The following is an 18359-nucleotide window of genomic DNA, read 5'->3' as shown; positions in this document are numbered from 1 at the left end:
TGGTTTACTTTCGATGAAGAATGTGCTGCACTTATTCTCACGACCGTTGCTGTATAAAATTGTATAAACAGACGCTGGCTCTTCAAAGTTCAGATGCAAAGAATTGTTTATTTTTTCATGTTTTGGTTCGCGCCGGGCGATCATGATCATCCAATGCCACTACGTCCATTATGCAGACACTCGGGCACTGGGCCATCGATGGGTGAATCATCTTGAAAAATTTCCAAACCGAAAAAAGGGTATATTTCTGTGCAAGATTACATTGTATTGCTTTAAATCTCATTGCTGTTTCTTATTAAAATACGCAGTTGCATATTGTAAAGAGTTTGCATATGACTACGTCAATTAAAAGGTGCATTTCCGGGGTTTTCCCTTTTTACAGAAAGTGCGGGAATCTGATTTACACGTGACAGTCCGTGTCATAAGTAGTAAGTACATGAAATGTAACACCTAGTCCGTATGGCGAATTCATTGAGTATCGCTGGGGATGATAAGCACCAACTCTTCTCGAGTGTGTAATCAGTGTGCCGTCTAATCAATTCCAGAATATTTCAAGCGATTAGTGCGAATCCGATGACCCCAACCGATGATCCCAGCCGGGAGATGGGATTGGATTGGATTTCCACTGATAATTTCGCCCAAGAAATGTGCGCACGAGTGCAGTTTGGATGTCTGCGGCACGTCCTTTCCGGCAGCCAAAAAATCCGTAAGCGAAAAGAATACTTGAACTTGATGGCGGAACCGGAAACGGAAGCTGTCACAAAATCCTTTTACTCGTTGCTCAATTTTTCATCTCGCTGTGTCACCAGAATGAGTCATCATGTGTGTCCAGAAAATTGCCTACTCTTGTGTGCTTCAAATGCTCGGAAAATGCTTTAATATATTGCATATTTCTTGGCCTATGAAGCTAGATTCTACAGAGTAATAAAATACTTAAATGTTTGAGTAAACATATGCATATTTGAAACAAATATTTATCAGCCAAAAAGCTATAGTATATTTAAATATTTAGTTTGATTTAGCAGGGGCAGAATACAAAAATATTGTTGCTAGAATATTTCCATAAAATGCAATTCATTTCTATGACTTTCCGCAGCTCGTTTGCTTTTCATAAAAATGCATTTATATCCCCCATTGATGGCTTTATTTTCTGATTGTGTGGGCTTGTTCCCGATTGAATTCAATTATTTTCGAGCGTTTACTGCTGCTTGTGATCAATTAGCTTTAATAATCAATTTAGGTGTTCTGTTAATGTTTAGTTAGATGTGCTCAGAGCGAGTCAGCTAAACGATTTACACGAATTTTCTGCCACGTTTATCTGTTGACGGAAAAGCAAGTTGATTTGCTGCTCTATTCATGTGGCGTTCATGTAATAAAGTGGGTGGTGTAGTGCTGCGTTTAAACTTTATTATTTTTTAAAGGAACTTGTTGCATCTTTCACAATTCTGGAATTAATATTTCTCAGCTTTTAGTTTTAATAAATCTTACTATAATTAATATATATGTATGTACATTTTAAATAACCCACTGTATATTGTTTCAAGCTTTATGATACTCGTATAAAGATGTTATGTAAGCCCTAAATGTATTAAAACCAAAATCATCAAATACAAAATCATATTTTAATTAATATTTTAATTTGTATATTATATATATTGGAAATGACATTGGTTACTTAAGATGCAAAATATAATCAAAGCAGCATAGTTACTTGTGATATAATCAATAATCTATATTCAAATACTTATAAGGGTATCTGGCAGCCTACTTGGGTAGGGGGTTACCTTCCTGTAATATCCAGTTTAGGGGTTGCCCTGAGCCAGTGACGTGATCGTTGCTGCGTCACCGAAAAAGAAGATCGATGTGCTTTTCAGATTGGTTCGGTTCCGTTCGGTACCTCGTTCATCGTTCATTGTTCATCGTTCATCGTATCGTATGGCATCGTATCGTATGGCATCGTCTCGTATCGGATCGTATCGTATCGTTTTAGTACCGTGCTCAAGTTCTCCAGCTGGGGGTTGGACTTGGACTTGGAGCTTGGGGCTTGGTCAAAAAGCCGCCGCTCGCCGGCAAATCAGTTCTGCTGCGATCGCGCCGCTGCGCACTACGTAACGCTTAGGGAATCCAGATATCTGCGACATTTTGTCGAGTGAGTTGTGTTCTATAGTACAGATATTGTATGGCACTCACAGATACGAGATACCCGTGTGTGTGTGTACATGAATTTTTTTTTGGCTATTTAATGCCCTTTTTTTTCGCGTGCACTGAGTGTTCCTGTGTGTTTGTGTGGAGTAGCTTTTCAGTTGGGGCCGCAACTGCAACAATAAAATGCAATTAAGCCGCTCAAATCAACAATAAATTGAATTAAAGCGCGTGAACAGCGCTTAACAACTTCAACGGCAACGAGTCGAGCGAAATGTGGGTGAGAGTTAAAGGCTCCGTCGGTTGTGACTTTCTGATTGTACAAATATGTACATATGTATGTACTATAGCATATATACCTTCGACTAATTAATGCAAAACGCTGGCCGGCATTTGCATAATACTCGTACTCTCGGAATAACTTTAATGCAATTAATCCGCTGTGATCTTTCGTGTTTTCACTATTTCGCGCGGTTTATTCAATTTGAATTTCAATTTATTTTCGGTTTTCGGGCTTTCGGCTTTTTGTTTTTATATTTCCTCGGTCTAGTCTGCTCATCGAGCGATTTAATTAACATTTTCTTTGCTGCTGTGCTGTTGCTGTTGTTCTCGAAAATATGAAATTAAAGTGCAATTAACTATTATTCATATATGTATGTATGTGTATATCTATGGTTTTTGTTTTTGCGCCATGCCTGAACCTGCGGGCAAAGGGATTTCCGTTTTTGAAAGAGAGACGCCGCTCGATTATTCTCCGTCCGTCGAATGTGTTTGTATCTTGATGAGGATAAATTTATTATGGCCACTCCCCCCTATTGTTGTTGTTTTGGCTGTGGGGGCAGTGAGCGTTGGTCAGCAGAAGGGGGCGTGACTTATTGGCCATGCATTACGCCATGTTAATTGAAACTTGTCGCTTGGCTAGCTGATTATGCAGACTCCACATTAATTGGACCATAGACCATGGACCGTGGACCATGGAACATCCATGTCCTCTGGACGAACGCTGTCAGCTTGGATGAGTTGGGTGGTGAAGCTGGCTGGGAAACCGGTTGTGGAGATCATCAGGATTTTGGCTTATCGATTGGGCTTAGATTGTGTGTTTACCCGGTTTATCTTGCCATTGAACCTTTGAGCTGCATCTGAAATAAGTAAAATTTGATGTATCTAAGCTTTTAGGCGGGGTATATTCACTTAACCAGCTTTCCCAAAGTTTCTATTTTCGTAATATTACTTAACATATGTGGTTCTTATACTATTGTTATAACTAGTCATACACCATTGTTGAATGATGAATGAATTGAGTAATAATCCAGATATTTTATGGTAATTGAAGGGTTGACAAAAATGCCAGTAATATTGCATTTTGCGAGGGCAGAATTGGCACGTTGTAAATACAGTAATTGAGTTTCCATTAACTAGACATAAGTTGTTTAAATGATATACTGCAAATATAAATTACTGGTTTCAGGCGCTTTAGTACCTTTTTTATGCCTTCAAATTGAGACTTCATTGCTTAAGTACAAATAAAAAGTCATTCCGTTTAATGGATAAGCAAGCAAGACTCTCTAAATTTTATAAAAAAAAGTATAAAAAGTATAAGAACATATAAACGTATTAATACATTGACATAATATTAGGTAAAGGGTATCCAGAAAATTGACATGCGTTTCATTTTTGCAACTGTCTCGTTTGCTGCTTTTCGCATTTGCATAACATGGAAATAAGGCTTGTGTACTTTAAATTTCCAATTGAATTGGTTTTTTGACTCTGTTATTTGAAATCTGATTTTTATTTGTGCGTTTTTCATTCCCCTGTCTTTCCATTTCTCTTGTTTTTACTCCGGCTCTCTGTGTGTTTGTTTCAGTTTCGTTTTCAGTCAAATGCGGCACTAAAATGTAAATTCAACCTAAAAAACCACGATAATCGAGTGAAACAAGAGTCCAACACAACAAACCGCGAACTTGGGGTGAAGATCGAGTGCTGCGATGACTATGTTTTGGCACCAAAATGTAGACCACCAGTCGGATCAGCAGGACAACCAGCCGAAAGGTTCAGCTCCCACAAAGAGATTGAACATCAGCTTCAATGTGAAGATCGCGGTGAATGTGAACACCAAGATGTGCACCACCCACATCAACCGGCAGGCACCCACCTCCTCCTCCTCCAACTCCCAGAATGACTCACCACCGGCCAGCAAGATTGTGGTCCACCAGCAGAGCAACTCGTTCGATCTCCGCCAGCAACTGGCCCGTCTGGGCCGCCAGTTGGCCAGCGGTCAGGATGGCCACGGCGGCATATCCACCATTCTGATCGTCAATCTGCTCCTGCTCATCCTGCTCTCGATCTGCTGCGATGTCTGCCGATCGCACAACTACACGGTGCACCAGAGTCCCGAACCCCTCTCCAAGGACCAAATGCGTCTGCTGCGTCCCAAGCTGGACAGCGATGTGGTCGAGAAGGTGGCCATCTGGCACAAGCACGCCGCCGCAGCTCCGCCCAGCATTGTCGAGGGCATCGCCATAAGCAGCAGACCACAGGCAACGCTGGCCCATCCTCCGGAGGATCGGCAGCGGGATCGGGATCGTAAGTCGCCGGAGGACCAGCACGGCGTCGACGAGCGAATGGTCTTGGAGCGCGTGACACGGGATTGTGTGCAGCGATGCATTGTTGAGGTGAGTGCCAGAATACCGAAAGTGCTATTTATTTTTTCCAATTTTTAAGTATGTTTCGCTTTGCCTTACAATGCCCAGTTCGTGACGGTGTCCGAATAGCTGGAGAAAATGCATAAAACATGCATAAAACATGCATTTCCCCAGGGCTGTACAACATCCATCCATCAAGCGTCAGCAAAGAAAAGCGACATTCGGGTGCGAAATGTTTATTTCTAGTTTTGCATATGTCAACGATATAATCAAAAAACAATCTGAACAAGTGCAAAGCGAGTTTGCTAACACATCACGTAGTCCAGTTATACACATGCTCATACATACTTTTCCTTGTTTCTCAAACATTTTTCTGCCATTGAATGAATGATTGCATTTTCCGACCATACCAGTGGCCATTAATCGCTCACTCGCACTCGGGCTAATTAAATGATATGTACTCGTATAATTGAAGATCGTCGAGTCAAGTCGGTGATTATATGTACATAGGAGTGTGTGGGCTGGATGAAGTGACATTTCAATTTGCCGGGCAGGCCGAACGGAACAGATCGGGATTAGAATCTCCATCATTATTTGGGTTACCTACTCGGCTTTATTGCAATTTGCATACTGAGTGGGTGTGTTTTATCTGGCTTTTGTGCCAAATAGTCGCATGTGTGCACGGCAATGCATTTACCCCCACTATATATTTCACTTTTTAACTCCCTATATTTTACATTAATTCCCCACTAATTAATTAGGCAACCGATTGACTTGTTTTATTCGATACACTTTGTTTATGCCTTAATTGCGGCTAAGTGGTGAGTGGAGGGGTTTTTGTAATGTGAGCTGTGACATTTGTCAAAAAGTGCGCCTTTATTTAATTAAAAAATGTAATATAACTACAGGGAATGTCAATAAAGGACATAAACATAAAGGATTTCAACTACCAAATTGATTAATGAAAGAGTTCATGCTTTAAACCCATATTAACTAATGGTTCTTGTGGAAGTTAATACTCCAAACTCCGCAGTATTTCCCCCAACAATGCGACTTATTTGCCAAAATGCTCAAGTACACATGCATATATGTACATTTCAGCGTCAGCACATCAGCTTGCACATAAGTACACATGTATATATGATAATATATATTTCGCAGTGCAAATTTGCGGACAGTAATTACTGTATTATCGCAGAGTGTGTAATAGGAGTAAGCTGCATGTAAATCAGTGACTTGGCGGGCACTTCATTCATTAGGAAAGCGCCAGCTCAGTAATCCTCAACTCAACACTCCAGTTACACCAGCAGCCCCATCGCGCCAATTAAAATTAATGATAACTGAGCGCCATCTGGTGTTGAGAATGCGATTGGATTGACTTTAATGACCAAACCATTGATATGCACTAAGAATCTCTTGTGCGCTCATATATCACATTCGCATAGCGACCGGAACGACTAGTACAATTAAATGCACTTTAAAGTTAAGTAATTAATAATATACAATTTGTATGCTTTAATTATTCATTGCAGCTTTCATTAGGCAATTGAGACGCTGTACAAATTGCCATTTAATTCCAAGTCTTGATTACACATTTAAGCTCTTCGCATGACTCCTTTTAATCGCTTAAGCTGGTGACTTATCCCCAGTATAAACTAACGCAAACCTCCATTTTCAACCAGTAACTGGATTTCGCATAACCTAGAAAGGCGAGGCGGACAAAAGAAATTTTATTAAGATGTTTTGCCTTGTTGGAATCGAGAGTGAGCAAAATGTTTAGTCAATTTAAGTGCACGGCTACGTGTAGGTAGAACTATAGATGCGGGGCAGTTAATAGTGGTGTTGCTGAGAAAATGCATATTTCAAACAAAAATTAAAATATACAAATAAGTAGTTGCTTTCGCAATCATTGCAGTTGAATAAAGTTGGTTGGCTCATGTTTAAAATTAGCTTAAAGGCCACAAATTTGCACTAGATTATTGTTCTAAAAACACAATTGAATTATTCTGAATTTCTTGTATATTTTATTGAAGTACTATAATTTTGGGCGGTGCTGTGTGTTGGCAAGCACACAAGTGTATTTTCTTTGGCTCGCTTTTCCAGAGCCTGACGGCAGCAACAACAATGGGACAATAATGGTGTCAATAACACACCAGCCCCGTCTGGCGGCCTTCCCTCCTGCCCCGCCCCCTTTCTAATGTGTGTCTCTGTGAGTGTGTGGATGTTTGTGTGTGAGTGCGTGTGTGTGAGTGGGTCGGTTTCCAAGTTAATGTAATAGAAATTGTACAACAAAAGATGAGCAATGACGACATGAAAACCCCCAATGCCAATTAGTCTCGGGCCCCAGGCTCAAACTTTCGTCTTCTTCTCGAGCTCCATGGGGTTTTTTCCTCGTTTTTCTGCTCGGCCAGGGGAAGGGCAGCTCTCACTCTCGCTGTGAAGAGCTATTTCTGTTTGTGAAAAAGCCAATCAAGCTAAATTAATAAAATATTACGTAGAACTCGAAATTAAATTGACGCGTGTGCGAATTAAAAAACGAAAAAGAGTGAAAAGTGCAAGCACCAGAAAAGTACACACTTTTGTGTGTGTGCTTTGCAGTGTGAGGAAATCCAAATCCAAATCCAGGACGGCAAATCCCCTGGTAATCACTTGTCCATTTAGCAAGCCAGGGCAACACAATTAACAAAGTTGGCCACTTTAAGGAGTTTCCAAATGGCGCAGGGGGCAACTCAAAGTGCGCCAAATTGGATTTTAAGTACTGGCTTTCACTTTTTCTCTTTTTTTGGGGGCAAAAAGGAACTCAAAGGATAGCGGATTTGCGAGCTGCAAACTGAAGTAGAGCTTTGATTTAAGCTCATGTGAAGTTTAAAGACATATTTAATGAGTTGCCTTAACTGTGTGTTGAATGTGAAGATTCTGTTTAGTTTACAATCCATTACATGCGATTATGGTTTGTTATCATTATGATAACCTTTTAATATCTGGCGAATGGGTTTGTTTTGTCTGTGAGCCATAAGCTGGTCATGTTTTGCATGGATGACCCCGTTTCGAGCCGGTATATCTAACCCTTGGTGGCTTAAAGTCGCGTCTATGCAAATGGATCTTAGACTTGGTAGATCTTCATGGCTCACGTGGCCAAAACGGGTTTTGTACCAAATTTATGCAGCATCACTCGTTCTCGGAAATCTAATTTCAATGCAAAAACCCAAAAATAAACAGAAGGAATATATTATATGTATGTAAACGAGAGCGAACTTAATCGAAAGTATGTATTTGTGTTCATTTTATTAGCGCTGCTCGAGGTCTCTCCCTGCTCCCCAATGATAATTGATCGAAATAATTGAACCAGCGGCATTGGCACAGAAATCGCCTTTATATTGTCATTGCTTTTATTCATCATCTATATAGTAGATGATATGCGAGTGTATGTGGTGACTTCAGCTTTTTCCCACACAAACTTACCGCAACTTCCGTTCCCAAGTGACCCAAAAAAATAAGGGAAAAAACGCATAAAATGCTAATTGCTTTCACATTTTCATTGTAATCATTTCCCCTTTTCCAGGAGGATCTGTTTCTGGACGAGTTTGGCATACAGTGCGACAAGGCGGACAATGGCGAGAAGTGCTACAAAACACGAGTAAGTCGGAGACTTTGGGGAGCCGCTATTGAAATGGGCTCGAGGGTATCGATGAGTCGGGTAACCCGACACCAGCGTTCGCGCTCTGGGTTAACCACTCCGGTTACCAGATCAATTGGACACGAACTCAAAGTGCATGATCCGCTGCCAGTCGTTCTCCTTCTCCAAGCAACTGAGGAAGCCATCGAAGAGGATCCTCATGAGCACCCTCCTTGTTGTTGTCGTTGTTGTTGTTTTCGGTCTGCTCTTGACCTCCTTCCCCACTCCCCCCTTGGGTGAACATGTACACTTGGCCAACATGAGTAATTTAATGAGCTGCAAAGTGACTAGGAACTGGAATTTTTGCACAGCGGTAGTAGTTTTAATGTTACAAAAATATTTGATTATATTTTTTCGGGTTGCTTAAGCTATCAAAATGCCACATATAAACTGAAATCCTTTTTTTTGCAGTGCACCAAGGGCTGTGCGCAGTGGTATCGCGCCCTCAAGGAGCTGGAGACCTGCCAGGAGGCCTGCGTAAGTGGCAGCCCATCATCCAATCATCCCACCCAGTGCCCCATCCCAATGCCTCCCAGACCCATATCCCCACATCCCCACATATCCGCATCCAGTCTGACCCCTTTTGGCCCGCCCGCAGCTGTCGCTCCAGTTCTACCCGCACGACATGCCCTGCATCGGCGCCTGCGAGATGGCCCAGCGGGACTACTGGCACCTCCAGCGCCTGGCCATCAGCCACCTGGTGGAGCGGACGCAGCCGCAGCTGGAGCGGGCTCCGCGGGCGGACGGACAGGCCACGCCACTCACCATCCGCTGGGCGATGCACTTTCCGGAGCACTACCTGGCCAGCAGGCCCTTCAACATTCAGTACCAGTATGTGGATCACCACGACGAGGAGCCGCCTCTCGAGCAGGACGACCGGGATGCATCTGGTGAGGCGGGTGCCAGCGCCTGGTTCAACTTAGCGGATTACGACTGTGACGAGTATTATGTGTGCGAGATACTGGAGGCCCTGATACCCTACACACAATACAGGGTAAGTTGGTGCTGGAATCTTTGGAATTTTTAATATTTATATTTATTTTTTGCACTTTTGCCAGTTTCGCTTTGAGTTGCCTTTCGGCGAGAATAGAGACGAGGTGCTCTACTCCCCGGCCACGCCCGCCTACCAAACGCCCCCCGAGGGCGCGCCCGTCTCGGCGCCGGTCATCGAGCATCTGCTGGGTCTGGACGACAGCCACCTGGCCGTCCACTGGCATCCCGGCCGCTTCACCAACGGCCCCGTCGAGGGCTACCGCCTGCGTTTGAGCTCCTCCGAGGGAAACTTCACAACTGAACAGGTGAGATAGACATTTATTCAGTGGGACACTGATCCATATCCTTCACATTTTTAGCTGATTCCGGCTGGACGCGGTAGCTACATCTTTTCCCAGCTGCAAGCTGGCACCAACTACACGCTGGAACTGAGCATGATCAACAAACAGGGTGAGGGGCCGGTGGCCAAGGCGTTTGTGCAGACCCACTCCTCCCGAAACGATAAGCCCGTCAAGGATCTAACCGAAAGTGTCCTGCTCGCCGGACGAAGGGCGGTGATGTGGCAATCTCTGGAGCCGGCCGGCGAGAATTCCATGATCTATCAGTCGCAGGAGGAACTGGCGGATGTCGCCTGGTCAAAGCGGGAGCAGCAACTGTGGCTGCTCAACATCCACGGCGAGTTGCGGAGGTGAGAAGGATTTTAATATATATTATAAAGTCTAATCCGAATGAATCCTTGCAGCTTGAAATTCGAAGCCGGCCAGATGGTGAGTCCGGCGCAAGAGCTGAAGCTGAATCTGGGAAACGTGTCCAGTGGAAGGTGGGTGCCACGCAGATTGAGCCTGGACTGGCTGCATCATCGACTGTACTTCGCCATGGAGTCGCTGGACCGCAACCAGTCCAGTTTCCAGCTTATCAGCACGGATTTGCTGGGTGAGTCGGCGCAGAAGGTGGGCGAGTCCTTCGATCGGCCCGTTGAGCAGCTGGAGGTGGATGCCTTGAATGGCTGGATCTTCTGGCGCAACGAGGAGGCGCTGTGGCGTCAGGATCTCCAAGGTCGAATGAGCCATCGCCTGCTGAGAATCAGGCAGCCGGGCTGGTTCATTGTGCAGCCGCAGCACTTCCTCATCCGACTGATGCTACCGCAGGAGGGTAAATTCCTGGAGATCAGCTACGATGGTGGATACAAGAATCCACTGCCGCCTCTTCCGCCTCCGACTGCAGCTGGAACTGCCTCCAGCCATTGGCAAAGCTTTGCCCAGCTTGGTCGCTCCCTGCTCCTGCCCGCTGCCGGTCAGCTGATCCTGGTCGAGCAGCAGGGTCAGGCAGCCAGTCCCAGTGCCTCCTGGCCTCTGAGGAACCTGCCCGACTGCTGGGCCGTGATTCTCCTGGTGCCGGAAAGCCAACCACTGACCAGCGCTGGAGGAAAGCCGCACAGCCTGAAGGCCTTGCTGGGAGCGCAGGCGGCGAAGATCTCGTGGCAGGAGCCGGCACGCAATCCCTACCAATCGGCGGATGCAGCACGCAGCTGGAGCTACGAGCTGGAGGTGCTGGACGTGGCTAGCCAAAGTGCCTTTAGCATACGCAATATTCGCGGACCCTTCTTTGGGCTGCAGCGTCTGCAGCCGGACAATCTCTACCAGCTGCGGGTGAGAGCCATCAATGTGGATGGTGAGCCGGGCGAGTGGACTGAACCGCTGGCAGCCCGCACCTGGCCACTGGGTCCACATCGATTGAGGTGGGCCAGTCGGCAGGGTGGCGTCCTTCATAGCGACGAGCTGGGCGAGGGCTTGGCAGTGCAGCAGGAGCAATTGGAGCGACTACCCGGACCCATGACCATGGTGAATGACAGCGTGGGCTACTACGTCACTGGCGAGGGTCGGCTGCACTGCATCAGTCTGCTGCACAGCCAGTGGGGATGCCCCCTCTCGGAGCCACTGCAGCACGTGGGCTCGGTGACCTACGACTGGCGGGGCGGAAGAGTGTACTGGACAGATCTGGCCAGGAACTGCGTGGTGCGCATGGATCCGTGGTCGGGCAGCCGAGAGTTGTTGCCCATCTTTGAGGCCAACTACCTGGCATTGGATTCGCGTCAGGGTCACCTGTACTACACCACCAGCTCCCAGCTCTGCCGACATGGTTCCACGCCCGATGAAGCGGTCACCTATTACCGTGTCAATGGACTGGAGGGCAGCATCGCCTCCTTTGTGCTGGACACCCAGCAGGATCAGCTTTACTGGCTGGTGAAAGGTGCCGCTGCACTGCGTCTGTATCGTGCGCCCCTCGTCGCTGGCGGGGATGCGCTGCAGATGATCCACCAGCTAAAAGGCGGTTTCCAGGCTGTGTCGGACAGTCTGCAACTCCTGCGGCCTTTGGGCGCACTTCTTTGGCTGGAGCGGAGTGGCAGAAGGGCTCGCTTGGTGCGCCTGGCTGCTCCGCAGGATGTCATGGAGTTGCCGACTCCGGATCAGGCCGCTCCTGCCTCCGCTTTGCAGCTACTGGACCCACAACCATTGCCCCCGCCGGATGAGGGGGTTATACCCATGACTGTGAGCCCGGAGAGCGTGCGCCTGGACGATGGCCACTGGGACGACTTCCATGTGCGCTGGCAGCCCTCCACTGCCGGGGGCAATCACAGCGTATCCTATCGCCTGCTCCTCGAGTTCGGACAGCGACTGCAGACCTTGGACTTGAGCACACCATTCGCCCGGTTGACCCAGTTGCCGCAGGCTCAGTTGCAGCTGAAGATCAGCATCACACCGCGCACCGCGTGGCGCAGTGGAGACACCACTAGGGTGCAGCTCACCACTCCGCCGGTGGCACCCAGTCAGCCGCGTCGGCTGCGCGTGTTCGTGGAGCGTTTGTCCACCGCCCTGCAGGAGGCCAATGTGAGTGCTGTGCTCCGGTGGGATGCGCCGGAACAGGGTCAGGAGGCGCCAGTGCAGGCGCTGGAGTACCACATCAGCTGCTGGCTGGGCTCAGAGCTGCACGAGGAGCTGCGCTTGAACCAGAGTGCTCTGGAGGCGCGCGTGGAGCACCTGCAACCGGATCAGACCTACCACTTTCAGGTCGAGGCACGTGTGGCTGCCACGGGCGCAGCAGCGGGGGCAGCTAGCCATGCGCTGCACGTGGCACCGGAGGTGCAGGCGGTGCCACGCCTACTCTACGCCAATGCGGAGTTCATTGGCGAACTGGACCTGGACACGCGGGATCGCAGGAGACTGGTGCACACGGCCAGTCCGGTGGAGCATCTGGTGGGCATCGAGGGCGAGCAGCGATTGCTGTGGGTCAACGAGCACGTGGAGCTGCTCACCCATGTCCCGGGCTCAGCTCCTGCCAAGCTGGCCAGGATGCGGGCCGAGGTCCTGGCCCTGGCCGTGGACTGGGTGCAGCGGATCGTCTACTGGGCGGAACTGGATGCCACTGCGCCGCAGGCGGCGGTAGTCTATCGCCTGGACTTGTGCAACTTCGAGGGCAAGATACTGCAGGGCGATCGCATGTGGAGCACGCCCAGAGGTCGTCTGCTGAAGGATCTGGTGGCCCTGCCGCAGGCACAGTCCTTGATTTGGCTGGAGTACGAGCAGGGATCTCCGAGGAATGGCTCCCTCCGCGGCAGAAACCTAACCGATGGCTCGGAGCTGGAATGGGCGACGGTGCAGCCGCTAATCCGTCTGCATGCTGGAAGCTTGGAGCCCGGTTCGGAGACCTTGAACCTGGTGGACAACCAGAGCAAGCTGTGTGTCTACGATGTGGCCCGCCAACTGTGCACGGCCAGCGCTCTGCGGGCACAGCTGAATCTGCTTGGCGAGGACTCCATTGCCGGTCAGTTGGCCCAGGACGCGGGATACCTGTATGCCGTGAAGAACTGGAGCATTCGCGCCTACGGTCGCCGGCGCCAGCAGCTGGAGTATACGGTGGAACTGGAGCCGGAGGAAGTGCGTCTGCTGCAGGCGCACAACTATCAGGCCTATCCGCCCAGGAACTGCCTGCTCCTTCCCTCGTCCGGGGGACACTTCCTGAAAGCTAGCGACTGCGAGGAGCAGAGATGCCAGCTGCATCTACCCATGATCACAGCGTCCGCAGAGTGTCCACTGCCCGTTCCCGGAGTTAGATACCAACTGAATCTTACATTGGCCCAGGGCCAGGGATCCGAGGAGCAGCAGCATGAGGAGGAGCCGCTTGGTCAGTGGCAGCTCAGTGCTGGGGAGTCGATGAATCTTACGGACCTGCTGCCCTTCACACGCTATCGCGTGGCCGGAGTCCTGAGCAGCTACTACCAAAAGAGGTTGGCATTACCCACCTTGGTGTTGCCCCCACTGGAGCTCCTCACCGCCTCCGCCACGCCCTCGCCGCCCAGGAACTTCAGTGTGCGTGTGCTAAGTCCCAGGGAGCTGGAGGTCAGCTGGTTGCCGCCAGAGCAGCTGCGCAGCGAGAGCGTCTACTACACGCTCCACTGGCAGCAGGAACTGGATGGTGAGGAGGTGCCGGATCGGCGGGACTGGGAGGCACATGAGCGGCGGCTGGAGACGGCGGGCACGCACCGATTGACCGGCATCAAGCCGGGATCGGGGTATAGCCTGTGGGTGCAGGCCCATGCCACGCCCACCAAGAGCAACAGCAGCGAGCGGTTGCACGTGCGCAGTTTCGCCGAGTTGCCGGAGTTGCAGCTCCTGGAGCTGGGACCATACTCACTGAGTCTCACCTGGGCGGGAACGCCGGATCCTCTGGGTTCGCTGCAGCTCGAATGCCGATCGTCGGCTGAGCAACTGCGTCGCAATGTGGCCGGGAATCACAGCAGGATGGTGGTGGAGCCACTGCAGCCACGCACCCGCTACCAGTGTCGCCTGCTCCTGGGCTATGCGGCCACGCCAGGAGCTCCACTGTACCACGGAACAGCAGAGGTGTACGAGACCCTGGGCGATGCGCCCAGTCAGCCGGGAAAGCCGCAATTGGAGCACATCGCCGAGGAGGTGTTCCGTGTCACCTGGACGGCGGCCCGCGGCAATGGAGCACCCATTGCCCTCTACAATCTGGAGGCGCTGCAGGCGAGGAACGACATGCGCCGCAAGCGCAGAAGAAGGCGCCGCAATAGCGGCGGATCGTTGGAGCAGCTGCCGTGGGCCGAGGAGCCGCTGGTCGTGGAGGATCAGTGGCTGGACTTCTGCAACACCACCGAACTGAGCTGCATTGTGAAGAGTCTGCACTCGAGCAGGCTGCTCCTCTTCCGGGTGCGGGCGCGGAGCTTGGAGCACGGCTGGGGACCTTACAGCGAGGAGAGCGAACGGGTGGCGGAGCCCTTCGTCTCGCCGGAGAAGCGGGGATCCCTGGTGCTGGCCATCATCGCGCCGGCTGCCATCGTTTCCAGCTGCGTGCTGGCATTGGTGCTCGTCCGAAAAGGTAGGTCAGGAGTTGGGAACTGGACATACACAATCTATTGATTATATCCATTCAGTTCAAAAGCGCCGCCTGCGTGCCAAGAAGCTGCTGCAGCAGAGTCGTCCCAGCATTTGGAGCAACCTGTCCACGCTGCAGACGCAGCAGCAGCTGATGGCCGCCAGGAATCGCGCCTTCTCCACCACGCTGAGTGATGCGGACATCGCGCTGCTGCCCCAAATCAATTGGAGCCAACTAAAGTTGCTCCGCTTCCTGGGCAGCGGCGCCTTTGGTGAGGTGTACGAGGGTCAGCTGAGCACGGAGGACTCCGAGGAGCCGCAACGCGTGGCCATCAAGGTGAGTGGTCTGCGCCGAAAGAGGGGGCGACAACTATTGACCTGGTTTCCATCCTCCAGAGTCTCCGCAAGGGAGCCAGTGAGTTTGCCGAGCTGCTGCAGGAGGCGCAGCTGATGAGCAACTTCAAGCACGAGAACATTGTGTGCCTGGTGGGGATCTGCTTCGACACCGAGTCCATCTCGCTGATCATGGAGCACATGGAGGCGGGCGATCTGCTTAGCTACCTACGTGCCGCCAGGGCTACCAGCACCCAGGTGGGGTTATGTTCTATGATTTCTAACTAATGCTATTCAATGTACTGAAGCTTATGTTATGTTCCTCCAGGAACCTCAGCCCGCAGCTGGACTCTCGCTCGCCGAGCTCCTGGCCATGTGCATTGATGTGGCCAATGGCTGCAGCTACCTGGAGGACATGCACTTCGTGCACCGCGACCTGGCCTGTCGCAACTGTTTGGTCACTGAGTCGACGGGTGGCACAGATCGGCGGCGCACCGTGAAGATCGGCGACTTTGGATTGGCGAGGGACATCTACAAGAGCGACTACTACCGCAAGGAGGGCGAGGGCCTGCTCCCGGTGCGCTGGATGTCGCCGGAGAGTCTCGTCGATGGCCTCTTCACCACGCAGTCGGATGTGTGGGCCTTCGGGGTGCTCTGCTGGGAGATCCTCACCCTCGGGCAGCAGCCGTATGCGGCGAGGAACAACTTCGAGGTGCTGGCCCATGTCAAGGAGGGCGGCCGCCTCCAGCAGCCGCCCATGTGCACGGAGAAGCTGTAAGTCCATCGCTGCTTTTAGTTTCCACCACTATATGTAGTCCTGTCCACCAGTTACTCCCTGCTGCTGCTTTGCTGGCGAACGGATCCCTGGGAGCGGCCCAGCTTCCGGCGCTGCTACAACACACTCCATGCCATCAGCACCGATCTTCGGCGCAGCCAAATGGCATCGGGCACGGGGGATGCGGTGGTCAGCTGCAGCAGGCCGGAGTTCAAGGTGCGCTTCGATGGCCAGCCGCTGGAGGAGCACGAGGAGCACAAGGAGCAAAAGCAGCACAAGGAGCACAAGGAGCACGAGGAGCACAAGGAGCACAAGGAGCACAAGGAGCAGCCGGAGGAGGAGAGTCTGACGCTGCGGGAAGTGCCGCTCAAGGATAAGCAACTGTATGCCAACGAAGGAGTCTCCCGACTTTGAAAAAAAGGGTAACTCCCACGTCCTTCACAAAGGTCGTCTCAAATCGAGGTGGTCGAATTAGCTTTCCATTTACTCTAAGCTTTAATTTTATTTTTTACGAGAATATAAAATGGTCCACAAGGAAGGCAAGTTTGTATTCTATTTCGGATTAAGATACTTTTTTTTCGTCTCAGATACAGGAATTATGGGCAGCATTGCCTATAAGTTTCATTCGCACAGCTATTTATTTATTTGTAATATTTCAGTGAATGGATAGATGTAAATATATTCTAATATTTTTGGTACTAGCTAATGTTTTTTAATGTAAATTCTTCTTTGTGATCTTCAATGGTTTTTATCAAATTGTGGGGCTCTTTATTTACTTACTTTGAAATTTTATTAAATTATATTTATATCAGTGACTTGGGACGGCGTGCGGAAAGAATAAAAAACTTTTCGCGAAACTCATTTTCATTGTAATTCCGAATCTAATGCCACTCACGACTATGCTTAATTTTATTGAATTTGCCGAGTTTTTAATGCGTGTTGGCCAGAAAAAGTTTGCTTCGCCCGCATTTATTTTCAGCATTTTCTTTTCGCGTTTTCCTTTTTTGGCGCCGCTTTCCCCCGTGAAAACACAATCAAATTAAATGCGAGCGTTTGTGAGCAAAACTTTGGCGATACTTCGGCGAGGGCATAATGCCCGGGTCTTAGCCAGCCTATAAATAGAGCTGAGTTAAGGCAACGTCCACGAAGGTCGCCCCTTAACTAATCACCGCCGGTGAAGGAACTCCGAGCGGGAAAAGCAAAGTGAAAGCAACACCTGACCAACTTTCTTCCCTGCACGCACGCACACTCACATGCAAGCGTAAACGCACACGCACACACCACCCACTCACACACACCACCCACTCACACACACACACTCACCCACACCCATGGCCATCCATTTACAAACATGCAGATTTGTCAAATGCTTTGACAAACTTTTTCTCCCCGCATCGCATTACACAAAAGGCTGGGTGAAAGTGGGGTATTTGGGGAGAGGGGGGTGGGGGATAAATCAAAAATTGTAAATAGCAGCACCTACATAAATCGATTACCTTGTGGGGCCCTCGTTAACCCACGAAGAACGGAACATAAATAAACCATTTTTAATATGCGAATAAGCAGCTTAACTTTATGGAATACCCTGCCTTTGGGTGACAGCGATCCATCAAAAGGATTGCAATGGTTTTACTGCAAATTGTGTTTCAATAACTTGCGATGAGAAATGGGAAATGGTAGTCATGGAATTCATTATAAACAGAGATATAATATATAGTAATGGAAAATTTAGTTAGGTTCAAGTTCCTTGGTCCTCCATTCGATAGCGTATTTAATCTGCGTTCAAAGTCGACTTTATTTGCCAACAATACAGCTTGGTTCTTTTTTCCCCGGTTTTTGCCTTTTGCGTGCTTTTGCTTTTGGCCCGGAATTTTGATTCGGTGGGCGGGCGAGTGAAACGCGAGCAGCCTTCAAGGTGACTTGCCATTGATTTCGTTTATTATTATAGATGTTTTTTTTGCATTCCCTCTCTTTTTTTTTTATATTTTTTGGAATGGCAAGGTGCGCCATGCTCCGCGTTCCATGCGCCATTCTCCATTCTCCATGCTGCTTGCCCTTTGAGCTTTGAGCTTTGGAGCGCGGCAAGGATTTAATTTTATGGCCCCGGGAGCGTCGCCCCGTTGACTTATTGTGCTGATATGATTAAGTGGTTCGCTGGTTCCGAGCCGCTGACTCCGGCTTTATGACAAGTGCAGGATCCAAGGAGATTGGCCCTGGCATCCCGGGAAGCTGGGCACCTCGGTACCTTTGCCAGTCGATGGTGCATGTGAGTGGTAGTAGCTCGCAACTTGTCGAAAAAGTCTCGGACTCATCCGGCCATAAGAATGGGACTCTTTAAATTCCGCTTAGATTCGATTTCATATGATTTGAGCCATACACCTCGAAGTTTGGTCCACCATTTAAAA

The 18359-nt window shown here is 49.4% G+C and overlaps 1 protein-coding gene across 2 annotated transcripts; it reads left to right on the top strand.

Annotated features, from left to right (window-relative positions):
- The first annotated feature begins 1992 nt into the window (after positions 1 to 1992).
- On the top strand, positions 1993 to 16622 carry LOC122623274 (protein sevenless). 2 transcript variants are annotated; one of them, XM_043802322.1, is made up of 12 exons: positions 1993 to 2149; positions 4007 to 4814; positions 8347 to 8421; positions 8872 to 8937; positions 9059 to 9454; positions 9519 to 9758; positions 9813 to 10141; positions 10196 to 14850; positions 14906 to 15183; positions 15243 to 15437; positions 15508 to 15953; positions 16008 to 16622. In XM_043802322.1, exons 2-12 carry the CDS (start codon positions 4128 to 4130, stop codon positions 16366 to 16368), a joined length of 7728 nt encoding a protein of 2575 aa, XP_043658257.1. In that variant the 5' UTR covers positions 1993 to 2149; positions 4007 to 4127; the 3' UTR covers positions 16369 to 16622. The 2 variants fall into 2 exon arrangements, with proteins under 2 accessions (XP_043658257.1, XP_043658258.1); XM_043802323.1 differs by lacking the exon at positions 8347 to 8421.
- The last annotated feature ends 1737 nt before the right edge of the window (positions 16623 to 18359 follow it).

The sequence above is a fragment of the Drosophila teissieri genome, chromosome X (genome assembly GCF_016746235.2).
Source record: "Drosophila teissieri strain GT53w chromosome X, Prin_Dtei_1.1, whole genome shotgun sequence".
NCBI lineage: Eukaryota > Metazoa > Arthropoda > Insecta > Diptera > Drosophilidae > Drosophila > Drosophila teissieri.
Note: the sequence above shows the minus strand (reverse complement) of the source record. Positions and strands in the feature narration are given on the sequence as shown.

Bases quoted from the DNA above. Each gene is read 5' to 3' on its own strand.
- LOC122623274 (XM_043802322.1), top strand. From the start codon at position 4,128: ATGACTATGTTTTGGCACCAAAATGTAGACCACCAGTCGGATCAGCAG. The intron at 10,142-10,195 runs GTGAGAAGGATT...GAATCCTTGCAG, and splicing joins ATCCACGGCGAGTTGCGGAG to CTTGAAATTCGAAGCCGGCC. The intron at 15,954-16,007 runs GTAAGTCCATCG...CCTGTCCACCAG, and splicing joins CCCATGTGCACGGAGAAGCT to TTACTCCCTGCTGCTGCTTT.